At 45.7% G+C, this 25,162-nt stretch overlaps 1 protein-coding gene across 1 annotated transcript; it reads right to left on the bottom strand.

Moving 5' to 3' along the window:
• Positions 1 to 2,020: 2,020 nt before the first annotated feature.
• Positions 2,021 to 13,977, bottom strand: LOC115117565 (PR domain zinc finger protein 2-like). Its single transcript, XM_029646040.2, is given in 8 exon segments — positions 2,021 to 3,717; positions 3,834 to 6,160; positions 6,163 to 8,454; positions 8,640 to 8,750; positions 12,137 to 12,263; positions 12,870 to 13,022; positions 13,191 to 13,294; positions 13,848 to 13,977. Coding segments are annotated over 8 exon segments (5,247 nt in total). The 5' UTR covers positions 13,963 to 13,977; the 3' UTR covers positions 2,021 to 3,699.
• Positions 13,978 to 25,162: the final 11,185 nt, after the last annotated feature.

Raw genomic sequence — 25,162 nt, 5'->3', positions numbered from 1 at the left:
TTCATTAATCTTCAACCATACACTGAGTGTTCAAAACATTAGGAACACCTGCTCTTTCCATGGCATTTGCTGACCAGGTGAAAGCTATAATCCCTTATTGATTTTACTTGTTAAATCCACTTCAATCAGTGTAGATGAAGAGGAGGAGACAGGTTAAATGATTTTTTAGCCTCGACAATTGAGAAATGGATTGTGTATGTGTTATTCAGAGGGTGAATGGGCAACACAAAAGATGTAAATGCCTTTGAACGGGTATGTTATTAGGTGCCAGGCATTTCAGTTTGATTGTCAAACACTGCAACACTGCTGGGTTTTTCATGCTCAACAGTCTCCCTTGTGTATCAATAATGGTCCACCACCCAAAGGACATCCAGCTAACTTGACACAACTGTGGGAAGCATTGGAGTCAACATGGGCCAGCATCCCTGTGGAATGCTTGACACCTTGTAGAATCCATGCCCCTGATGAATTGAGGCTGTTTTGAGGGAAAAGGGGTTGCAACTCAATATTAGTGAGTTGTTCCTAATGTTTTGTCCACTCAGGGTATATTAGAAGATTCTCCATTAATTTAACTCAAGAGAATCCTCAAGAATATTGATGCAGGAAGGCAAACATATAAGATGAAAATGTCAAACGGAAATATCATATATTAGATATATAATAAATGGTTAAATTAGCTTTTCCACCCAAATATGCAAAAAGCACTTAAGTCATACTCCCTCTCCTCATAGGGTGAGCATTGTACACGGAGACAGACGGGAGAATCACTCTATATAGCACGTTATGGTGTAGATAGGAACAAATCATAATCAAAGTAGAATAATATGTCCAAGTATGTCATCATTTGTTACAGACCTGCATGTATACTAAAAATATAAATGCAACAATTTCAAGATTTTACTGAGTTACAGTTCAAAGAAGGAAGTCAGTCAATTTAAATGAATGAATTAGGCCATAATCTATGAATTTCACAACTGGGCAGGGGGGCAGCCATGGGTGGGCATGGAACGGCATAGGCCCACCCACTGGGGAGCCAGGTCCTCCCACTGGGGAGCCAGGCACAGACCATCAGAATGAGTTGTTCCCCACAAAAGAGCTTTATTACAGACAGAAATACTCCTCAGCATCGCCCCTCCCCCTCTTCAGATGATGCCAAAGGGTGAAGAAGACAGATGTGAAAGTCCTGGGCTGGCGTGGTTACGCATGGTCTGCGGTTGTGAGGTAGGTTGGATGTACTACCCAATTCTCCAAACATTGGATGCGGCTTATGGTAGAGAAATTAACAAATTCTCTGGCAACAGCTCTGGTGGACATTCCTGCAGTCAACATACCAATTGCAAGCTCCCTCAAAACTTGAGACATCCATGGCATTGTGTTGTGTGACAAAACTGCACATTTTAGAGTGGCTGCTTATCGTCCCCAGCACAAGGTGTACCTGTGTAATGATGCTGTTTAATCAGCTTCTTGAGATGCCACACGTGTCAAGTGGACAGGCTATCTTGGAAAAGGAGAAATACTCACTAACAGGGATGTAACCAAATTTGTGCACCAAATTTGAGATAAGCTTTTTGTGCGCATGGAACATTTCTGGGATCTTTAATTTTAGCTTATGAAAAATGTGACCAACACTTTAAATGTTGTGTTTATATTTTTGTTCAGTATAGATCACATTAAAGATACGCTACCTCTACAACCACACAACTTTAGGTACAGAAATAACCTACAATCTATGACCGTGGCATGTTTGCCACTGCAAGGAAAGGAACATTAGAACTGAAGCAATTTTCCAGGCCGTCCTTATTACTGGAACACAGTGGCTACTAATCTCCAGCTGTTCACATCTCCAGACATGATTCCAATTTACAAACCTTTGAAATTACTTCCGAACATCATCACCTTTTAACTTTTTTGACAATCCTCAATAAGATCATTGCTGCTACATATTTCAGATGATTTCATCATTATGATGTAATCAGGTGAATTTAAGTCTCGGGACCGTTTCGTAAAGAAAAGAAAAATGCAAATCTATAGGGAGTCTTTAATCAGGAAAATGTTACAGGGAAATATTCCAATGACTACATTTAAATTATTTTTCTGAGGCAACTCCGTTTCAGTCATGTGCAATAGAAATGTCTAAATCTCATTCTTCACATTTAAAACCAAATAACTGAAAGGTCCAAATGCAGTCATTTTTTTACCTCAATATCAAATCATTTCAGGGTAACAATTAAGTACCTTACTGTGATTAATTTCAATAAAAATTGAAAAGAGCAATTTCTCAAGATTTTTGCTAGGACTGGGAGTGGTCTGGGTGAGTATTTTCAAACAGCTCTTACATTAAAAGAGCATCATAATTGTCACAGTAGTATTCCAACCCCAGCGAGGAAATATCTAGAAAATACAGAAAATCATGTTTGACTGCATTGGTCCTTTAAGGATTCATACTGATCTAATCAAAACAGTTTGGCAGATTTTCTTCTTGAAGTGCTTTCAGACAAGAGGGGGCTACTTATAACACATCAACATGTGAGCCTCTGAAATCCACAATGTCAATCAACTGGATAAGCGGCAGTGTTCCTTAGCCACTCACATTTTCAACGTGAAGAGCAAATCTCATCTTCCCTATCCCTTCTCTGGGAACTAACGGTGTTAAGTGGCATTGTTCTAGTTGTGGCAGGTTTCCCTGCTGGTACTGCTCTGATAAGCAACATGAAGACAAAACATACCAGAGACAACACACGTCTCAACTTTGAGATGAAGGGGTCAACTGTTGTCAGACAACACATACAGCACATGCCTGCCACACAACACATACAGCACATGCCTGCCACACAACACATACAGCACATGCCTGCCACACAACACATACAGCACATGCCTGCCACACAACACATACAGCACATGCCTGCCACACAACACATACAGCACATGCCTGCCACACAACACATTTGCACACACTCTTTTCAGCCAACCTTTCAGACAACCCACTTCTACAGTTGAAAACAGCGGTTTAATCCTAGCTTCCCAAATAAACAAAAAATAAATGCATAAGAGATATTCTACAATGTATTCTCAATGGAGTATTACATGAAATCAAATGTACATATTAATTTGCAAATTATTTGTATTAATTAAAGTAGGTGCAAGACTTAACATGGGACACAGGCGAGGGACAGGGTTCTGACTAGTTCTACTGGATAATCAGCACATGCATTAAAAGACTGTTGAATCCTCCAACATCTCAACAACCAAACAAGTAAACCAAAAACACAGCGAAAGAAACACCAGACCAGTTTTGTGAACTGATATAAATGATTGCCATTTGCAATATATCAGCTTTTAACCGTAACGGAACCCCAATGTCAATGTTATGGGTCAAGTTATGACTGAAAATATATGACAGACTGTATATATTAATTTACAGTCTGTTAATCGTTTCTTTTTTGTGTTTAAAAGTCTCAGGCTCATTTCACAGTGAGTGATGGAGAGAAAGGCATCCCTCCTGTTCAGCCAACACAGCATGTGATGTGTAGAGAGCAGAGTCCATGATGTCCTGTAACTGAGCCAGCCCACCTCCAGATCCTCCTGTCCGTCAGAACCTTGGAAAGGCCAGAGGATCTCCTCCGAGGTGAGCCAGCACAGCAACACCCTCCTAGCCAGGGACTTCTTTCTCCTCAGATCGACATGGCTTTACCTGGCTCATTTCAGCAAGGACTCCTAGAAGATGAGACAACGCATCAAGACAGAATATTGTGTAAAGGATTATTTAAAAGTGAGTAGTAACTTGGCATGAACATAGGCTGAGACTGGACACCGTTTGAAAGTAACATTACCTGGGTCTCTTTAGGCCCCTGGCTGGAGAGGTCCTCTGTTTTCACCTCCACAGGAGCTACATTGTTGGCCATCTGTAGGCTCCGGGTCACCGGCCCACCAGCTCGCTCCCTCGCTCTCAGAGAGAACCGTTCCCCTTCTTTCTTAGGCGGCACCTGAGACGGCTTCTGTAGGGGCAATTTCACCTCTGCTACCTTCTTAGGCAGCATTTCCTTGCCCGTGCGTTGCTTTGTCTGGGTTGCTGGCAGTGGTGCAGAGTTACTGGGAGTCTCGGAGGGCAACGGGGTGGGGGGTAATGATTGAACTTTGCCTTTTTTACTTTTCATGTTGAGAGAAACTGTGGCAGCAGGGAAAGAGGCTGGCCTCTTCGTACGCACCTGTGTGACAGCAGTCTTTCCTTTACCTGGCCGCGGTGTGGTCTCAGCCTCCGCAGAGCCGGGTCCAGAAGTGCGAGCGCGTGTTTTGCCCAGGGTTTTGGGCACCGGCTCAGCAGTCTCTGGCTGCTGGATCTCAGAGTCTGTGGTTCTCCTTCGAAGGCTCATGTTTTTATCTACAGCTGGTGTTGCCTCTTCTGCTGCTGCTCCCTTTTTGGCCTTTTTCGAGACAGGCTTCATGGGACAGCTGACTGCTATATGTTTACTGAGACTGGCCGGGTAAGTGAACTCCCGACTGCAGTGAGGGCACACATGGACCCCCTGCGGCTCCTCCTCTTTAACCTGGCTAGGGGCCTTAGCAGTAGCAGCAGTCTTATTCCTCTGAGTGATGGCCTTCTGAACCAGCTGGTTCTTCTTCTTACTGAGGGAACTCATCTTGGTTTTGCCAAGCGGTTCTTGGTTGAAGTTCAGCCTCTTGGGTTGGCCCATTCTGCGGAAGGCGTTGTGCCCTGCGTTGGCAGCAGAGGCAGGTGACAGAGCTCCGTTCTGAGGCTTCACTATCTGTCTGAGAGGGATGGGGTTCTTCTTGGGAGTGTACCGCCTCTTATCACTGGCGTTGGCACAGGCTAGTATGTGCTTGTGCAGCTCGGGCATGTTATCAAAGCTCTTGCCGCATTTGGTGCATCGGATGGCAGTGCTGAATGTCTGGGGGATGTTGTGGGTAGTGAAGTTGGTGGCCGAGGCCACTGAGTCTGCAGCCGTGCGGTTGTGGTAGGGGAAGGGGGGTGGCTTGAAACTGGGGTAGTGTTGATTAATGCCCAGGCGAACGTCTGGGCCTTTAGGCTTGCCTCCTTCAGAAGCCATGATCTTTATTGTAGTATAGAGCTCTTCAGTTGGGTCCTCTGGTCCAGCCTCCTCATGCTTCCCGTTAGTATCAGGCTGCTCTTTCTTCACATCAGAGACCCCCTGGGAGGAGGCAGCTTCAGCAGAGGACTCAGGCCCTGTGGTTGAGAGGTTACTCTCCTCTTTGGCCCTGGCTGGGTCTGTGTAGTTCTGTGGCCTCAGCTTGCCACTCTCCACCGCTGCGTGTGTGCACGGCTGGCTGGGATGCAGGTCTTTGTGGTGCTGCTGGAGGTTGCAGAGGAAGGCGAACTCCTTGGAGCAGAAGGAGCAGACAAAGATGCGTCCCACACCATGGAGGGCTGTACGGTGCTCCAGCAGGGCCGGGGCATTCCCAAACAGCTGCACACAGAACTCACACCTGTAGGGCCACTCAGCCGCGTGCTCCACGATGTGCCGACTGAGCTCTTTGATGGAGCGGAAGGGATCCTCACACACGTTACACACAAAGCTCTTACTGAAGGGGTCTGGCTCCAATCCCTCCTCCTCCACCACCTCTTCAGAGGGCTTTTCAGCAGCAGCGGCAGATGGAGGTGAAGACCCTGTGGCACCAGGAGGAAGGCCTAAATCAGCCAGCTGATCCATGTGCTGGACCTCCTCTTTAATCACAGTGCTAGAGAGTGATGCTGGGGAGACCACTGACGGAGCTGGGACATCTGATATTCCAACAGGAGAGGTCGATGAGGCAGTGAGGGGGTATTCTGTTACGGGTGATAAAACAGGGAGTTCAGAGCATTGGGATTTCCCCTGTCCCTCAGTAATAATCGGTTCCAGGTCTGGGTTAATTTGGATATCTAAGAAAATGTGGTTCCCACTCCTAGCAGGTTTAGATTGTGCTGAGGACAGACTCACAGGGACAGCATCAGATACTGAGGGGGACTCTGTAGAGGGGTTTGATAAAGCTTTCCCGATAACGGGATCTGTATTGTGGGTGGGGTCTACTGGCTTAGTGACATCTCCATAACTGTTACTTACCGCAGCTAATATTGTCTCTGCTGTAGTAGAGTTAGATACACAAACTGGCTCGTCCTCACAATGGTCAATGGATCTGGGGACATTTTAGGGGAGAGGACAGGGAGAGAGCTGGAAGTGGGGCAGTCTGATGAGGGCATAGAGGGTAGGACAGGGGGAGGTGGAGTTGGAGAGGTCAGGCTGGAGACGCAGGGGGAGGAGGGATTCATAGTGACAGGGGTTAGAGAGGGGGGAGAGGGATCGGCTGATTCAAAGGGCATATTGGAAGAGGGACTGTGAGAAGCTGTGCCTGTACCACTGCTTGCAGTATACTGAGAATCTGGGCTTCCCAAGGCACAAGAGCCCTCCTCTCCTGCTGGGTTTAAGCCAGCGTACTCATTCATCAACACCTTCTCTAGCATACTGGTATTGGGCTTCTTCTTCTTGGTGTGGGGCTGTGTCGGAGCTGGACTTCCCTTGGACTCTGGCTCCGCTGTACTCTTCCGACTCATGCTTAAATCCAGCACTTCCTCCCTGGGCGTCTTGTTGAAGCCATCACTCCATTTACTGATGCCACTGGAAAGGTCCAAGGGCTGCTGATTACACGAGTTCCCTCCGGTCCGAGAGGCAGACCAGCTGCACCCGTCCTTCCCGCTGGGACTCATGGTGTTCCTCTCCTCTTTGCTGGACAGACTCCAGGCAGAGGAAATGCCCAGGCTCTCCAGCTTTGGCACCTTGAGGGTGTACGACGAGACCCCTGCCTCGCTCTTACAGCCATCTGCTTTCAGCGCAGGGCTGAGCTGTGGAGACGAGGGAGGGGAAGCCGTTCTTCTCTTAAACCTGCCTGAGGCTGCAGGCAGAGACGTAACGGAGAGAGGGGGAGCTAATCTGTGGCTGTCTGCTATCAGGGCGATGGTGGGTTTCTGACCGTCTGTCTGAGTCTGGAGGAGCTGTTTGAGCTTAGGAGACAGATAGATAGTTTTCTCCTTTTGAAATGCTAATGAGTCTGAGGACTGAGGGAAGAGACTTTCCACCAACAAGGTAGATGAGGAAGACGTGGAGGAGGAAGAGGCAGAGGAGGACCCATTTTCAGACTCCATTTTAAGACTGGGCATGAGCGGGGGTGTCGACGTTCTCCTTTTCGTCGTGGGCTGGCCGAGGTTGGAGACCTGCTTCACAGCACAGGTCCTGGTGTCCACTTTGAAAGCCTGACTGATCTGATTGGGGCTGATGACCACTGCATCGAGACCAAACAGTGCTGCAGAACTGGAGTCCACTTCGATCACCTCACAGCCGCTGACTGAACTAGTGGACAGGATCTTGCCGTCGATGTACAGGCTGAGGTTCTCCGAGATATTATTGGATATGTCGACCATGTACTCCTCTCGGTCCCCCTCATCCTCAGTGTCTGCACTGGGCACATAGACAGGGGGTGGGCTGGCACTGGGGGACTGCTCAGGCAGACGCTGCTGCTGCTGTTGCGGGCTCTCCTGCAGCAGCATGCCTTTCCTGCGCACACCCTTGGGCAGTAAGTGGCGCTCGTGGATTCTGCGTTGGTGTCTGCGCATGTTAGTGTGAGTGCCGAAAGCTTTATTACAGTACTTGCAAGGATGAAGCTCTTTTGTCTCTCCATTCTCATCCACGATAAAGGGCTGGTCACTCTCAGCCGCAGGGTCCTTCCTCACAAGCTGAGGGCTCTGCATAAGTCCTCCAGGGAGCGGGGACCCCATGACAACATAGTGGCCAGAGACAGTGGCACAGTCTGGGCTGGAACAGTCAGCCTGCCCCAGAGGACTGAGTAAAGTAGCAGTCCCAGCCAGTGAGCCAGGCCTTTGGCCTTTGTTTTTTGGCCCGTTCTCATGCCTCCGCTCGTGCCGCCGACGTCCCACCTGCGAGCCAAAGGACTTGCCACAGTAACGGCATTTGAACGTATGTGTTTGCTGGTTTGCAGTGGCATGGATGTGGGTGTGGCGCTCCAAGCCCTGTTTGGTGGAGAAATGGCGCTCGCAGTGCTGGCAGGGATGGGACTCCTCTCCGTGGGGGTCACCTTCAAGGTCAGGGTCGAGGTATGGGTCAGCCTCTGGTTCAGGCCTTGGTAGGAATGAGGCAGTCTGAAGGCTCCCAGGCCCCACCTCACCTGGGCTGCTATGGCTTAGTGGCAGATCAGGCTGCTCACACCTATCCTCCGACTCAGCTTCAGTAGCAGACCGAGCACTCTGCGACGGCCGCTGCTGCAGATCCCTTGGGTCTTCCTCATCACCCTCCTCATCTTTCTCTCTCATTGCTGCTGAGATGAACTGGGCTTGAGAGAGGCTGTTACTCCCCATGGTGGAGCTCTCCCGAGTCCCCTGTGAAGGCCCTGGAGAAGGAGAGGGTCTCTCGTCCTCCTCATTTGGACCTAAAACCGCAGAGCAACAGAATTTAAAAAGTAACATTTAATTTCAACGTAAAAAAATATTCTGAGAATTTAAAGGGGGAAACCCAGCTGAAATGGTTGAAATACATGAATAACATGACTTAACTAGCTACACCTGAACAGACTTCCCAAATTACAAATATCTATTATAAAATGGGGCAACTTACCTTCCTCTGTATCCCACATCTCTGTGACAATAGGTTTGGTTCCGCCTGTTTGTTTGGGCCCACGGAATCCACCCAAACAAGCCTGTCTGGCTCTTTCCAACAGTTTTCTGGCTAAGATAAAAAGCACACATCAACCAACAAACATTAGCCAAACTCAAATAAAAAAATTCACACCAAAGCAATACTGGTAAGATGTGGAATGAAGTTTCTTTAAAATGTTGACATTGGACTACTTCTACATAAGTAAATGCACTATCAGAAAGATGTTCAGAGAAGTGAACATCTAGTGGGGAAAGTGTACTAATTCACACCTCAACTCACAACTGTGCTGTGTATTGGTTGGCACTTAAAACTACATGGAATTTCAAACTCATAATATTATATTTGTCTAACACAAAGCAAAGCAATATACTGTATGACTGCTGAACAGGATCTTAAACAATGTAGGCCAAGTACCACATGTGCTTATGTCATCAATTGTCTTTCGACATTACCATACAGAATGTTTTTCCCCTTCTTCTAAACAGCTGCAGGATTAAAAGTCAGGCTAACATCCAACACGGTCAAATACAACTTCTGGCCTAAATTAATTTCCACAGCTATGATGCCTTCATTCAGAATTTTTCAAGTCATATTAAACACTAAGCTACATAATGAACAAACTGTCATGCGAAGAGACATGGATATTTTTGGAATGGCTGATCAATGTAGTGGTTATGTCCCTCGGCAGGAGACCATTTTGAGTTGATATCAGCCAGCCTCAAGAGACTGGGCTAGCATCCAGTCATCACTGGAGTTGCTGTGACAATAAGGTCATCTGGCCTGGCCTACAAAGCCTGATTCATGCCACAGAAGCACATGTTGCAGCTCAGTCACCTGTGCCCCTCAAATTGGTTTCAAGTCAGCAAAATAAACAAGTTTGAGTGCTTGAAAACAAGCATTGAAATTGTGCTAGCATTTAGTTTTTCCCCAGAAGTTAATTTACTTACATTGAAAGATTATATGGTGTATAGATAGTTCCCACTTGTTGGAAATTTGATGCAGATATTTACATGATTTGTCAAAGAGGGATTGCAGATAAATGACAAGTAGGCTTTCTTAACAGACAATTCTGAATGTTGAGACTTTAACACAACTCACTGATAGTACTCAATAGGCCTTTTAACATGGCAATGTTCTTAGCCCCTGGCTATCCTTAGTCCCAGGCAAAAACTGGTCGTGGGCAAGCTAAGCCTGTGTGCACACAAACAGAGTTGCCTGAAACCAACCGTCACTTTTCTGGAGTAAAATATTCAAATTAGGAGACAATGGAACACTGATTGACTAGCCCTGCAAAGTCAGTGCCACCCTGCTCTGGAGCAGGGCCAGCAAGACCACTTTTTTATGAGTGTGAAAACGCTGGAATTAGAATGCACCGTAGTGAATGAGAGAAAACAGACAGGCCGCGAGCGTTAATGCCGTCATGCACTTCACATTAGAACGCAAGTCTATCCCCCCCGCATTTACGTGAAGCAATTCCGGTACAGCGAGCATATAAAACGCCACAAAAGACCGTTTGTGCATTGTTACGTCTGGAATTGTGACATGTATAAGTTAGTTAGAAAGTGTCTATTTTGTGTTAAGTTTAGCCTCCAGTGACAATAATACATATTTGAAAGCAATAACTTTATGCCTACCTTTGTTGATGCCAAGCACAGACATATAGCCTAGGCAGGCTACGACTGGGACACTCGAACTCCAAGAGAGAATACTGTTATGTATAAATAACCAGACTAGCTACATTCTTTAAAAACTGCTAGGGTGTATTAACTAACGTTACAACGCTCCTGTTCGTGATCCAACATAACAGGAGGCAGGTACGGTGGCTCCCGTAGGACATAATGTGAGTCAAAATGAACACAATTCACAAGGGCTACATAGCAAACATAAATAGAACTGTTTATTATGGCTTTTCATGACAATGTAATTGGCATAAACTACATAGTGCATGTGAATTGACGCTCTACTCGCACGCAAATTAACGTAATCCGTGTGGTTTCAGTTTTGCCCTGGGATAAAAGCTATTTTAGCCCTGGGCATTGGTGTGAACGTGACTATTTAGTTAACCTATAACTAGGCAAGAACACATTCTTATTTTAAAATAACGGCTTACCCGGGACAAACCCTCCCCTCACACAGACGACGCTGGGCCAATTGTGCACCGCCCTATGCGTCTCCCGATCACTATTCAGTCAATAAATCAGTGCAAATTAAAAACAGACCGGGGTTGAATGCATAGATAGGCCTACACCAAACTTGACAATCATAGACAGTCATTCATATTGAAAGGAAAACACGAGGTCAATTTCAAAGAGAGAGAGAAAAAAAGTATGAATTTCATTCTAGCAGGTAATTATTATGCAAAATGCAACTCGATTTTAAGATTTGGTATTGTTGAGAAAGGAAGGGTGGGACTACAGAACTTGTGCAACTACATGCATCCTGGGCCTAGTCTGCAGCACTACATTACCTCAACTTTGCATTGACTTTGGCTGACTAGCTAGCTAGTAGCTACAGTCCCGATGCCAAATGAAAATGGAGCTCACTTACCTGGGAAACATGAACATTTCAAATTTGTCAAAGTATAAGAAACCTATACCGTTCAGCTAAATCGTATTTGTTACGTCGAAAATTATTAAAGGGTTTTCATTTCAGGGCAGGCATATTCCCAGCGATGGCACAGACAAAACTGATAAACGTACCCAGGTAGCTAACTAGATGTAGCTAAGGGTTTACAGCACATGTATGACACATACCTCGAGTAATCTACCATCCCTTTACCACAACGGCAACTGTTTATCAGTTATTTTCTGAACACAAAAACCAGCACTTTGCAGTCTAGCACGCCCGTGCTTGACCTAGCCTGTTAGCTCGCGAGCTAGCTACCCGAGCTGAATTGACAGCAGAGTGAAACAAACCGATCAGACTATGCAATCCCTAACCTGCAAGTCCTGTAACATAACTAGCTAATTGGATACCTCTTAAATATAGGTAAGTAGCGAATGGATCAACGGGTCAAATAACGTGGCTCGCAAATAAGTTGCTAGTCTGGAAAGGTCACATCCCAGAAAACTCGGTGGCTGGTTCGTGGTGACGTTTACGTTAGCTAGCTAACTTATTTATCCGACAAGCCAATGTTGACAGTATCGTGCTGTCTGTGTTGTTACATAATAGCTACCAATTTAGCTGCAATCAACCTTTATGAATTAACAGTAACATAAAACTACATTTGAGATAGAAAGTTTGGAAAGGAAAATTACTGCATCTAGTTAGTTACACCTCACTGTACTGTTAGCTAAGCTAGCTAGCATGCTATCAAGAATTCAACTTCGAATGGGCGTAAGGACAATTTCCTTCGACTTCTGCCACCCACTGCCAGCTATCGTATCGAAGAGCTTGGCAAATATGTACTGCAAAATGTAATAGAGAAATTAGAATTTTAGGGGTGTACGCCTTACCTCGCTTTGCCTTGGGTGAATTTTTCTTGTTCAGCTTGCTGGCTCTTTCTTCCTCTAATGCAGCTGTTATCTCAGGGTTGTCTTCCCCATTGTACCACACCAGCAACTCTTCCCCGGGTCCTATTGGCTGTTACAAGAAAAGAGGAGAATGGGAACAAATCAGAGACAGGATTGCTGAGAGACAGGATGAAATACTTGGGCTCTTGTTGTGCCTGTCAAGTCCAACAAGAATGTTAAATCCTGACAATTCAGTAGCTGTAGATGGCAAACTATGTATTTAAATTTTTTTGTAAATGTAATTCCTTTATAAATGGTTTATTATACCCAAGTATAGCAGAGACAGCATAATACAAATTTGTATTTTGCATGAATTATTTTAAAAAGTTTACCACAATTCTCTCATTTGGCTTCAATGAGAATAACCCCCATACTAGCCGGCAGATCTGACCGCTTGCTTACATCTGCACTAGGGTCGGACAGAATCCCTGTGTAGATTAAGACGCTGCGGAGCCAGCGTGAGATATGGCTCGGGAAAACGTACCTCGATCCAGGAATGAGAAATGCTTTGTACTACAAATTGGCACATTATCCCAACTGTTACACAGAGAAGATTGAACGCTAAATAGCCAGTACTCTTGCATTCACATGCCTAAATAGCAAACCATCACTCTGCTTTAATGCTCAAATGTTTAGAGAATAACATTTTACCAGTGAGACTTCATGTCTGAATTACCCGTAACACTTTGTAGTAAATGGCTCGGTTGATCTCCATGGGGAAAAGGTTCTGTTCTTGAGTGGAGTATGCCCAGTTTACATACCGTAGCCAGTTCCCTTTCATGGGGTCTGTAGCATCCACACACATCCAGCCCCTGGCTGGAAAATACACCTACAGACGACAGATTGGTAATCTGGATGATAATCTTTAAAATGTTATGAAAACGGATAACAGCATATATAATATGGAGGATGTGCTGTGCCTGTGATGTTTACAACCTAAATGTCTGTGAAGGTACTGTAGATCTTTGAGGCTATTGCTCTATCCTCTGCTGCTCACCTCCCACATGTAAACATTGCTGGACACCTGGGACATCTTTTTTCTCTCTCCTACAAACGGGCCGAACCTCTTGCCTTTAGGGATCAGCCTCGAGGCCCAGACAACTGGGGAAAAGAGTGGAGGAAAATCCCAAACCAAAACCCCACTGCCTACTAAATGTTGCCTAGGCAACTTCCTGCCATTGGGGGATAGCGATCCCAAATCAAATTCATCTTACAAATGCAGATTTTTTCAAGTTGGCCAGAATTGGACATGCACTACAACATTCACAATTAACCATGCAATATACAAAGCTTTCAGACTCTAAAAATGTGTTAAGGTGTGCCGATTCTCTGAGGCATGCCAGAACAGGCTGGAGATGATTATTTTTCTTGAGTTGAAAGCCTTCATAATGTACTCTGCTTCCACTGCCAGATGTAGTTCTTCCTCTCCCTTGTGATCACTGGTCGTTACTGAATGATCCTAAGTATCAGGAGCTACACTTATATGAGCTACACTCATGCCACAGTCAGAAACCACAGAGCCGCTCACTGCATATCGTACGGTGCACTGCTAGCGGAATTTTACCACCAACAAATGATCATTGATCACTTATCTACAAAACTGAAAAGTGATGTGACGTTAGAACAAACCCAAAGCAGCTCATTTTCAACTCACCAATGCGACTTTGATCAACAGCAGAGCAGCTTAGTCTCATGCTATCGGGCAAGCCCTTCCACACATGGCGCGGAATGTCAGTGAGCTTTTCCTTTGTCCCTCCAGGAACTGCCATAGTCACCTAGAATATAACACACAATTTCATATCTAAAGCAGACCACCACCCTGACCAAAACATAAAAACACTCTCTCACCGGGAGCACTGTAAAACTGAGAATAAATGCATTGGCTTCTTTTACCTGCTCATGTAAGACTCTGGGTCTGGCACTTTGGGCAGGCTGTGCTCATATTGGATGTAAAGGGGAGGCAGCACAGGAGACATGTATAATTGTGGTCTCAGGATAATAGTCAATCCTATGGTTGGATAATAGCATTGAGGCAGACTGCCGATGCCACATATAGCCACATGATAGTGACTCTGGCAGAGTTACTACTGATTATGAAGGGGATAGCTATCATTACTAGTACTCCACTATAATTAGGATTAACTATCCCTTTATTAACAACACAAGGTGAAATATAAGACACGCATGTTTGTGGAATCAAGTTGTTCTTATTACAACAAGCTCGAGAAGCACAGCTAGCAAGTTCCTTTTGTAAGAGGTTGTATTTGTTACTCATAAGGTACTCTATTAGGAAAGGAGAGGGGATTCTAAGGCAAACTGTCCTGGCTGTCACTGGTTCAAAATATCACACTCCTTTATATAGTTGACAAACTCCGACACAAAGCATATTACATGGAGGCCAGGCACATTTTCTCAAGCTGCAGACATGCCAGCATGCATATATTTGAGATTGTAGTATGAATTCAGTGTAATAACTCATTATTGTAGTAGACTTTTCCATAGCCTGAAATACAGTGATGTGATCATCTCCATAATTAAGGCCTACCTCACCAAACAAGTGCAAGAAAATGCCTTCAGTAGGCTATAGGCTGCACTCATGTTGAATATGACAATATAATAATATGACATGACAAGCCCTGACTTCATGTATACAGCAGCTGCTGAAAAATGAGCTCCTGTATATATTGAGATTTAAATGGTTTTTTAGAGTGAAGTACATCGAAAAAATCAAGAGAAAACTGCAAGACTCAATAGAAGACAAAACAAAGAACAAACCAAAAAGACAGGCTTTTGAAGAAGTAACTATTTTCATAAAATTGTACAGTTAACTTAGCTAGCTGAATTGCTAGCTGAATTGTTTACTTGTTGCTAAGCAGTTGCTAGGGACTCTCCTGGAAGAAGCTAGCTAGCTTACAAAGAATAACAACAAAAAATATCTAGTTAACAGAAGAAAGGAAGACAAAATAAAGACAGAAGAAAAAGGAAAAGAAAAAGGACAACAAAGTGAAACCTCTAAAGAAACAAGAGACCATAATACAAGAAACAGCACTATAGAGAGATAGAACAACAACAACGCAGCCACTGCCAGCTAGCCTACTTCAGCAGTACTGTATCATTTGAATTATTTTAGTCAATAAAAGATTCCTGCTACGTAAGCTTAACTTTCTGAACATTCGAGACGTGTAGTCCACTTGTCATTCCAATCTCCTTTGCATTAGCGTAGCCTCTTCTGTAGCCTGTCAACTATGTGTCTGTCTATCCCTGTTCTCTCCTCTCTGCACAGACCATACAAACGCTCCACACCACGTGGCCGCGGCCATTCTAATCTGGTGGTCCCAGCGCGCACGACCCACGTGGAGTTCCAGGTCTCCGGTAGCCTCTGGAACTGCCGATCTGCGGCCAACAAGGCAGAGTTCATCTCAGCCTATGCCTCCCTCCAGTCCCTCGACTTCTTGGCACTGACGGAAACATGGATCACCACAGATAACACCGCTACTCCTACTGCTCTCTCTTCGTCCGCCCCGTGTTCTCGCACACCCCGAGAGCTTCTGGTCAGCGGGGTGGTGGCACCAGGATCCTCATCTCTCCCAAGTGGTCATTCTCTCTTTCTCCCCTTACCCATCTGTCTATCGCCTCCTTTGAATTCCATGCTGTCACAGTTACCAGCCCTTTCAAGCTTAACATCCTTATCATTTATCGCCCTCCAGGTTCCCTCGGAGAGTTCACCAATGAGCTTGATGCCTTGATAAGCTCCTTTCCTGAGGACGGCTCACCTCTCACAGTTCTGGGCGACTTTAACCTCCCCACGTCTACCTTTGACTCATTCCTCTCTGCCTCCTTCTTTCCCTCCTCTCCTCTTTTGACCTCACCCTCTCACCTTCCCCTCTACTCACAAGGCAGGCAATACACTCGACCTCATCTTTACTAGATGCTGTTCTTCCACTAACCTCACTGCAACTCCCCTCCAAGTCTCCGACCACTACCTTGTATCCTTTTCCCTCTTGCTCTCATCCAACACTTCCCACACTGCCCCTACTCGGATGGTATCGCGCCGTCCCAATCTTCGCTCTCTCTCCCCCGCTACTCTCTCCTCTTCCATCCTATCATCTCTTCCCTCTGCTCAAACCTTCTCCAACCTATCTCCTGATTCTGCCTCCTCAACCCTCCTCTCCTCCCTTTCTGCAACCCTTGATTCTCTATGTCCCCTATCCTCCAGGCCGGCTCGGTCCTCCCCTCCTGCTCCGTGGCTCGACGACTCATTGCGAGCTCACAGAACAGGGCTCCGGGCAGCCGAGCGGAAATGGAGGAAAACTCGCCTCCCTGCGGACCTGGCATCCTTTCACTCCCTCCTCTCTACATTTTCCTCTTCTGTCTCTGCTGCTAAAATCAAATCAAATCAAATTTTATTTGTCACATACACATGGTTAGCAGATGTTAATGCGAGTGTAGCGAAATGCTTGTGCTTCTAGTTCCGACAATGCAGTGATAACCAACAAGTAATCTAACTAACAATTCTAAAACAACTGTCTTATACACAGTGTAAGGGGATAAAGAATATGTACATAAGGATATATGAGTGAGTGATGGTACAGAGCAGCATACAGTAGATGGTATCGAGTACAGTATATACATATGAGATGAGTATGTAGACAAAGTAAACAAAGTGGCATAGTTAAAGTGGCTAGTGATACATGTATTACATAAGGATGCAGTCGATGATGTAGAGTACAGTATATACGTATGCATATGAGATGAATAATGTAGGGTAAGTAACATTATATAAGGTAGCATTGTTTAAAGTGGCTAGTGATATATTTACATCATTTCCCATCAATTCCCATTATTAAAGTGGCTGGAGTTGGGTCAGTGTCAATGACAGTGTGTTGGCAGCAGCCACTCAATGGTGGCTGTTTAACAGTCTGATAGCCTTGAGATAGAAGCTGTTTTTCAGTCTCTCAGTCCCAGCTTTGATGCACCTGTACTGACCTCGCCTTCTGGATGATAGCGGGGTGAACAGGCAGTGGTTCGGTGGTTGATGTCCTTGATGATCTTTATGGCCTTCCTGTAACATCGGGTGGTGTAGGTGTCCTGGAGGGCAGGTAGTTTGCCCCGGTGATGCGTTGTGCAGACCTCACTACCCTCTGGAGAGCCTTACGGTTGAGGCGGAGCAGTTGCCGTACCAGGCGGTGATACAGCCCGCCAGGATGCTCTCGATTGTGCATCTGTAGAAGTTTGTGAGTGCTTTTGGTGACAAGCCGAATTTCTTCAGCCTCCTGAGGTTGAAGAGGCGCTGCTGCGCCTTCTTCACGACGCTGTCAGTGTGAGTGGACCAATTCAGTTTGTCTGTGATGTGTATGCCGAGGAACTTAAAACTTGCTACCCTCTCCACTACTGTTCCATCGATGTGTATAGGGGGTGTTCCTCTGCTGTTTCCTGAAGTCCACAATCATCTCCTTAGTTTTGTTGACGTTGAGTGTGAGGTTATTTTCCTGACACCACACTTCGAGGCCCTCACCTCCTCCCTGTAGGCCGTCTCGTCGTTGTTGGTAATCAAGCCTACCACTGTTGTGTCGTCCGCAAACTTGATGATTGAGTTGGAGGCGTGCGTGGCCACGCAGTCGTGGGTGAACAGGGAGTACAGGAGAGGGCTCAGAACGCACCCTTGTGGGGCCCCGTGTTGAGGATCAGCGGGGGGAGATGTTGTTGCCTACCCTCACCACCTGGGGGCGGCCCGTCAGGAAGTCCAGTACCCAGTTGCACAGGGCGGGGTCGAGACCCAGGGTCTCGAGCTTGATGACTAGCTTGGAGGGTACTATGGTGTTGAATGCCGAGCTGTAGTCGATGAACAGCATTCTCACATAGGTATTCCTCTTGTCCAGGTGGGTTAGGGCAGTGTGCAGTGTGGTTGAGATTGCATCGTCTGTGGACCTATTTGGGCGGTAAGCAATTTGGAGTGGGTCTAGGGTGTCAGGTAGGGTGGAGGTGATATGGTCCTTGACTAGTCTCTCAAAGCACTTCATGATGACGGAAGTGAGTGCTACGGGGCGGTAGTCGTTTAGCTCAGTTACCTTAGCTTTCTTGGGAACAGGAACAATGGTGGCCCTCTTGAAGCATGTGGGAACAGCAGACTGGTATAGGGATTGATTGAATATGTCCGTAAACACACCGGCCAGCTGGTCTGCGCATGCTCTGAGGGCGCGGCTGGGGATGCCGTCTGGGCCTGCAGCCTTGCGAGGGTTAACACGTTTAAATGTCTTACTCACCTCGGCTGCAGTGAAGGAGAGACCGCATGTTTTCGTTGCAGGCCGTGTCAGTGGCACTGTATTGTCCTCAAAGCGGGCAAAAAAGTTATTTAGTCTGCCTGGGAGCAAGACATCCTGGTCCGTGACTGGGCTAAAGCCACTTTCTACCACTCTAAAGTCCAAGCATCTGCCTCTAACCCTAGGAAGCTCTTTGCCACCTTCTCCTCCCTCCTGAATCCTCCTCCCCCTCCCCCCTCCTCCCTCTCTGCAGATGACTTCGTCAACCATTTTGAAAAGAAGGTCGACGACATCCGATCCTCGTTTGCTAAGTCAAACGACACCGCTGGTTCTGCTCACACTGCCCTACCCTGTGCTCTGACCTCTTTCTCCCCTCTCTCTCCAGATGAAATCTCGCGTCTTGTGACGGCCGGCCGCCCAACAACCTGCCCGCTTGACCCTATTCCCTCCTCTCTTCTCCAGACCATTTCCGGAGACCTTCTCCCTTACCTCACCTCGCTCATCAACTCATCCCTGACCGCTGGCTACGTCCCTTCTGTCTTCAAGAGAGCGAGAGTTGCACCCCTTCTGAAAAAACCTACACTCGATCCCTCCGATGTCAACAACTACAGACCAGTATCCCTTCTTTCTTTTCTCTCCAAAACTCTTGAACGTGCCGTCCTTGGCCAGCTCTCCCGCTATCTCTCTCAGAATGACCTTCTTTATCCAAATCAGTCAGGTTTCAAGACTAGTCATTCAACTGAGACTGCTCTTCTCTGTATCACGGAGGCCCTCCGCACTGCTAAAGCTAACTCTCTCTCCTCTGCTCTCATCCTTCTAGACCTATCGGCTGCCTTCGATACTGTGAACCATCAGATCCTCCTCTCCACCCTCTCCGAGTTGGGCATCTCCGGCGCGGCCCACGCTTGGATTGCGTCCTACTTGACAGGTCGCTCCTACCAGGTGGCGTGGCGAGAATCTGTCTCCTCACCACGCGCTCTCACCACTGGCGTCCCCCAGGGCTCTGTTCTAGGCCCTCTCCTATTCTCGCTATACACCAAGTCACTTGGCTCTGTCATAACCTCACATGGTCTCTCCTATCATTGCTATGCAGACGACACACAATTAATCTTCTCCTTTCCCCCTTCTGATGACCAGGTGGCGAATCGCATCTCTGCATGTCTGGCAAACATATCAGTGTGGATGACGGATCACCACCTCAAGCTGAACCTCGGCAAGACGGAGCTGCTCTTCCTCCCGGGGAAGGACTGCCCGTTCCATGATCTCGCCATCACGGTTGACAACTCCATTGTGTCCTCCTCCCAGAGCGCTAAGAACCTTGGCGTGATCCTGGACAATACCCTGTCGTTCTCAACTAACATCAAGGCGGTGGCCCGTTCTTGTAGGTTCATGCTCTACAACATCCGCAGAGTACGACCCTGCCTCACACAGGAAGCAGCGCAGGTCCTAATCCAGGCACTTGTCATCTCCCGTCTGGATTACTGCAACTCGCTGTTGGCTGGGCTCCCTGCCTGTGCCATTAAACCCCTACAACTCATCCAGAACGCCGCAGCCCATCTGGTGTTCAACCTTCCCAAGTTCTCTCACGTCACCCCGCTCCTCCGCTCTCTCCACTGGCTTCCAGTTGAAGCTCGCATCCGCTACAAGACCATGGTGCTTGCCTACGGAGCTGTGAGGGGAACGGCACCTCAGTACCTCCAGGCTCTGATCAGGCCCTACACCCAAACAAGGGCACTGCGTTCATCCACCTCTGGCCTGCTCGCCTCCCTACCACTGAGGAAGTACAGTTCCCGCTCAGCCCAGTCAAAACTGTTCGCTGCTCTGGCCCCCCAATGGTGGAACAAACTCCCTCACGACGCCAGGACAGCGGAGTCAATCACCACCTTCCGGAGACACCTGAAACCCCACCTCTTTCAGGAATACCTAGGATAGGATAAAGTAATCCTTCTCACCCCCTCCCCCCTTAAAAGATTTAGATGCACTATTGTAAAGTGGCTGTTCCACTGGATGTCTTAAGGTGAACGCACCAATTTGTAAGTCGCTCTGGATAAGAGCGTCTGCTAAATGACTTAAATGTAAATGTAAATATAGGGTAGTATAAGGTCTTTTAAAAGCTTTCAAAATATGATAATTTTACAGTTACAACAGAAAGAGACTAGCCTACTAACTATCGGCTAAACCATTATTGATCCAGAACTTTCCTATACTTTCATGAACAAATCAATTAGGCCTACATTTGGAGAGTTTTCACACCCCTAGACTTTTTCCAGATTTTGTTACGTTACATTTTGTTAGCCTTATTCTAAAATGGATTAAATGGGGGTTTCCCCCCTCATCAATCGACACACAAAACCCCACGATGACAAAGAAAAAACAGTTATTTTTTACATTTTACAAAACGTATTAAAAATAAATGAATCCAATCAAATTTTATTGGTCACATACACGTGTTTATCAGATGTTATTGTGGGTGTAGGGAAATGCTTATGTTTCTAGCTCCGACAGTGCAGTAATATCTAATAATTTCACAACATATACTCAATACACACAAATCTAAGTAAAGGAATTAAGAATATATAAATGTCAGAGCGGCATACAGTATATACATATGAGATGAGTAATGCAAAATATGTAAACATTATTAAAGTGACTAGTGTTACATTTATTAGTGGCCAGTGATTTCAAATCTACAGTGGGGCAAAAAAGTATTTAGTCAGCCACCAATTGTGCAAGTTCTCCCACTTAAAAATATGAGAGAGGCCTGTAATTTTCATCATAGGTACACTTCAACTATGACAGACAAAATGAGAAAAAAAATCCAGAAAATCACATTGTAGGATTTTTAATGAATTTATTTGCAAATTATGGTGGAAAATAAGTATTTCGTCACCTACAAACAAGCAAGATTTCTGGCTCTCACAGACCTGTAACAACTTCTTTAAGAGGCTCCTCTGTCCTCCACTCGTTACCTGTATTAATGGCACCTGTTTGAACTTGTTATCAGTATAAAAGACACCTGTCCACAACCTCAAACAGTCAAACTCCAAACTCCACTATGGCCAAGACCAAAGAGCTGTCAAAGGACTCCAGAAACAAAATTGTAGACCTGCACCAGGCTGGGAAGACTGAATCTGCAATAGGTAAGCAGCTTGGTTTGAAGAAATCAACTGTGGGAGCAATTATTAGGAAATGGAAGACATACAAGACCACTGATAATCTCCCTCGATCTGGGGCTCCACGCAAGATCTCCCCCGTGGGGTCAAAATGATCACAAGAACGGTGAGCAAAAATCCCAGAACCACACGGGGGGACTTAGTGAATGACCTGCAGAGAGCTGAGACCAAAGTAACAAAGCCTACCATCAGTAACACACTACGTCGCCAGGGACACAAATCCTGCAGTGCCAGACGTGTCCATGCCCGTCTTTTTTTATATTTTTTTACCTAGGCAAGTCAGTTAAGAACAAATTCTTATTTTCAATGACGGCCTAGGAACAGTGGGTTAACTGCCTGTTCAGGGGCAGAACGACAGATTTTGTACCTTGTCAGCTCAGGGATTTGAACTTGCAACCCCTGTCTGAAGTTTGCTAGAGAGTATTTGGATTATCCAGAAGAAGATTGGGAGAATATCATATGGTCAGATGAAACCAAAATATAACTTTTTGGTAAAAACTCAACTCGTCGTGTTTGGAGGACAAAGAATGCTGAGTTGCATCCAAAGAACACCATACCTACTGTGAAGCATGGGGGTGGAAACATCATGCTTTGGGGCTGTTTTTCTGCAAAGGGACCAGGACGACTGATCCGTGTAAAGGAAAGAATGAATGGGGCCATGTATCGTGAGATTTTGAGTGAAAACCTCCTTCCATCAGCAAGGGCATTGAAGATGAAACGTGGCTGGGTCTTTCAGCATGACAATGATCCCAAACACACCGCCCGGGCAACGAAGGAGTGGCTTCGTAAGAAGCATTTCAAGGTCCTGGAGTGGCCTAGCCAGTCTCCAGATCTCAACCCCATAGAAAATCTTTGGAGGGAGTTGAAAGTCCGTGTTGCCCATCAACAGCGCCAAAACATCACTGCTCTAGAGGAGATCTGCATGGAGGAATGGGCCAAAATACCAGCAACAGTGTGTGAAAACCTTGTGAAGAATAACAGAAAACGTTTGACCTCTGTCATTGCCAACAAAGGGTATATAACAAAGTATTGAGATAAACTTTTGTTATTGACCAAATACTTATTTTCCACCATAATTTGCAAATAAATTCATTAAAAATCCTACAATGTGATTTTCTGGATTTTTTTTTCTCATTTTGTCTGTCATAGTTGAAGTGTACCTATGATGAAAAGTACAGGCCTCTCTCATCTTGTTAAGTGGGAGAACTTGCACAAGTGGTGGCTGACTAAATACTTTTTTGGCCCACTGTATGTATATAGGCAGCAGCCTCTAATGTGCTAGAGATTGCTATTTAACAGTGAGATGGCCTGAAATATAATTAGGCATTCCTTTTTTTATAATGGCTATTTATTAGCAAATTGTCTGAAAACAATCCAACACAAAATATGTTGCCAAAAATATTGCCTTTTTAATAGTCTATCATATATTACAATGCTGCCTTTATTAGGCTATTGCCTAGATTTACCAGTAATCTTACATAAAATAACAAATAAATCATGTGCTTGGAGTGTTCTGAGATATCAAGCAAGTTTTACAAACAAATAGCTAGAGGGTATCATGTATATTTTTTTATATTGTTAATCCAATGGCTTGACCGAAAAGTTGTGCGAGATGTTTGATAGAACATCATAGCCAAATGGTTTTACAAAATGCATTTTATTGTTATCCTTGTACATCGACGATTCGAATGGTAGCCTATTCCAAACCGATGCAACCATCGACTGTGTGTCTCTGGTTTTCCAATGTAGCCACTTACACGCCAACCGGTTTGATTGAGATACCGGTTTGATTGAGATACCGGTTTGATTGGGATACCGGTATGATTGGGATACCGGTTTGATTGGGATACCGGTATGATTGGGATACCGGTATGATTGAGATACCGGTATGATTGGGATACCGGTATGATTGGGATACCGGTTTGATTGGGATACCGGTATGATTGAGATACCGGTATGATTGAGATACCGGTATGATTGGGATACCGGTATGATTGAGATACCGGTTTGATGGGGATACCGGTTTGATGGGGATACCGGTATGATTGGGATACCGACCGGTATGATTGGGATACCGACCGGTATGATTGGGATACCGACCGGTATGATTGGGATGATTGGGATACCGACCGGTATGATTGGGATACCGACCGGTATGATTGAGATACCGGTATGATTGAGATACCGGTATGATTGAGATACCGGTATGATTGGGATACCGGTATGATTGGGATACCGGTTTGATGGGGATACCGGTATGATTGGGATACCGGTTTGATTGGGATACCGGTATGATTGAGATATCGGTATGATTGGGATACCGGTATGATTGGGATACCGGTTTGATTGAGATACCGGTATGATTGAGATACCGGTATGATGGAGATACCGGTATGATGGGGATACCGGTATGATGGGGATACCGGTATGATGGGGATACCGGTATGATGGGGATACCGGTATGATTGAGATACCGGTATGATCGAGATACCGGTATGATCGGGATACCGGTATGATCGGGATACCGGTATGATCGGGATACCGGTATGATCGAGATACCGGTATGATCGGGATACCGGTATGATCGAGATACCGGTATGATTGGGATACCGGTATGATTGAGATACCGGTATGATTGAGATACCGGTATAATTGGGATACCGGTATGATTGGGATACCGGTATGATTGAGATACCGATATGATTGGGATACCGGTATGATTGGGATACCGGTTTGATTGGGATACCGTTATGATTGAGGTACCGGTATGATTGAGATACCGGTATGATTGAGGTACCGGTATGATTGAGATACCGGTATGATTGAGATACCGGTATGATTGGGATACCGGTTTGATTGGGATACCGGTATGATTGGGATACTGGTATGATTGAGATACCGGTATGATTGGGATACCGGTATGATTGGGATACCGGTATGATTGGGATACCGGTTTGATTGGGATACCGTTATGATTGAGGTACCGGTATGATTGAGATACCGGTATGATTGAGATACCGGTATGATTGGGATACCGGTTTGATTGGGATACCGGTATGATTGGGATACCGGTATGATTGGGATACCGGTATGATTGGGATACCGGTATGATGGGGATACCGGTATGATTGGGATACCGGTATGATTGAGATACCGGTATGATTGAGATACCGGTATGATTGAGATACCGGTATGATTGAGATATCCGTGTTCACATATTTGTGCACTTACCTGTTTTAGTTTGATCAGCACTGATTTGTATTTACCTGCTTTCAATCTGCTGAAAATGGAGGATGGAAGCTTGAGTCAAAAGGCTTTCCAATGACTAACTATTCATTCGGGTTGTGGAGCAGGGAGAGGCAGGCGGCTCGTGCAACTATCGATTGGGCATTGTTCAATTCGGTTTTTTAAAGATTTTTGCAAGGACTCTGTGCAGACTGGACAACAGACCTCTCTTGAAAAATGTATTAATAATTGTTTTCAAACATCTACACCCAAGTCACTCAGTAGCCTAACCTCAATTGTCAATTTGTTGA

The sequence above is a fragment of the Oncorhynchus nerka genome, linkage group LG15 (assembly GCF_034236695.1).
Source record: "Oncorhynchus nerka isolate Pitt River linkage group LG15, Oner_Uvic_2.0, whole genome shotgun sequence".
NCBI classification, from domain to species: domain Eukaryota; kingdom Metazoa; phylum Chordata; class Actinopteri; order Salmoniformes; family Salmonidae; genus Oncorhynchus; species Oncorhynchus nerka.
The sequence above is the reverse complement of the archived record's forward strand: the minus strand, read 5'-3'. Positions and strand labels throughout refer to the sequence as shown.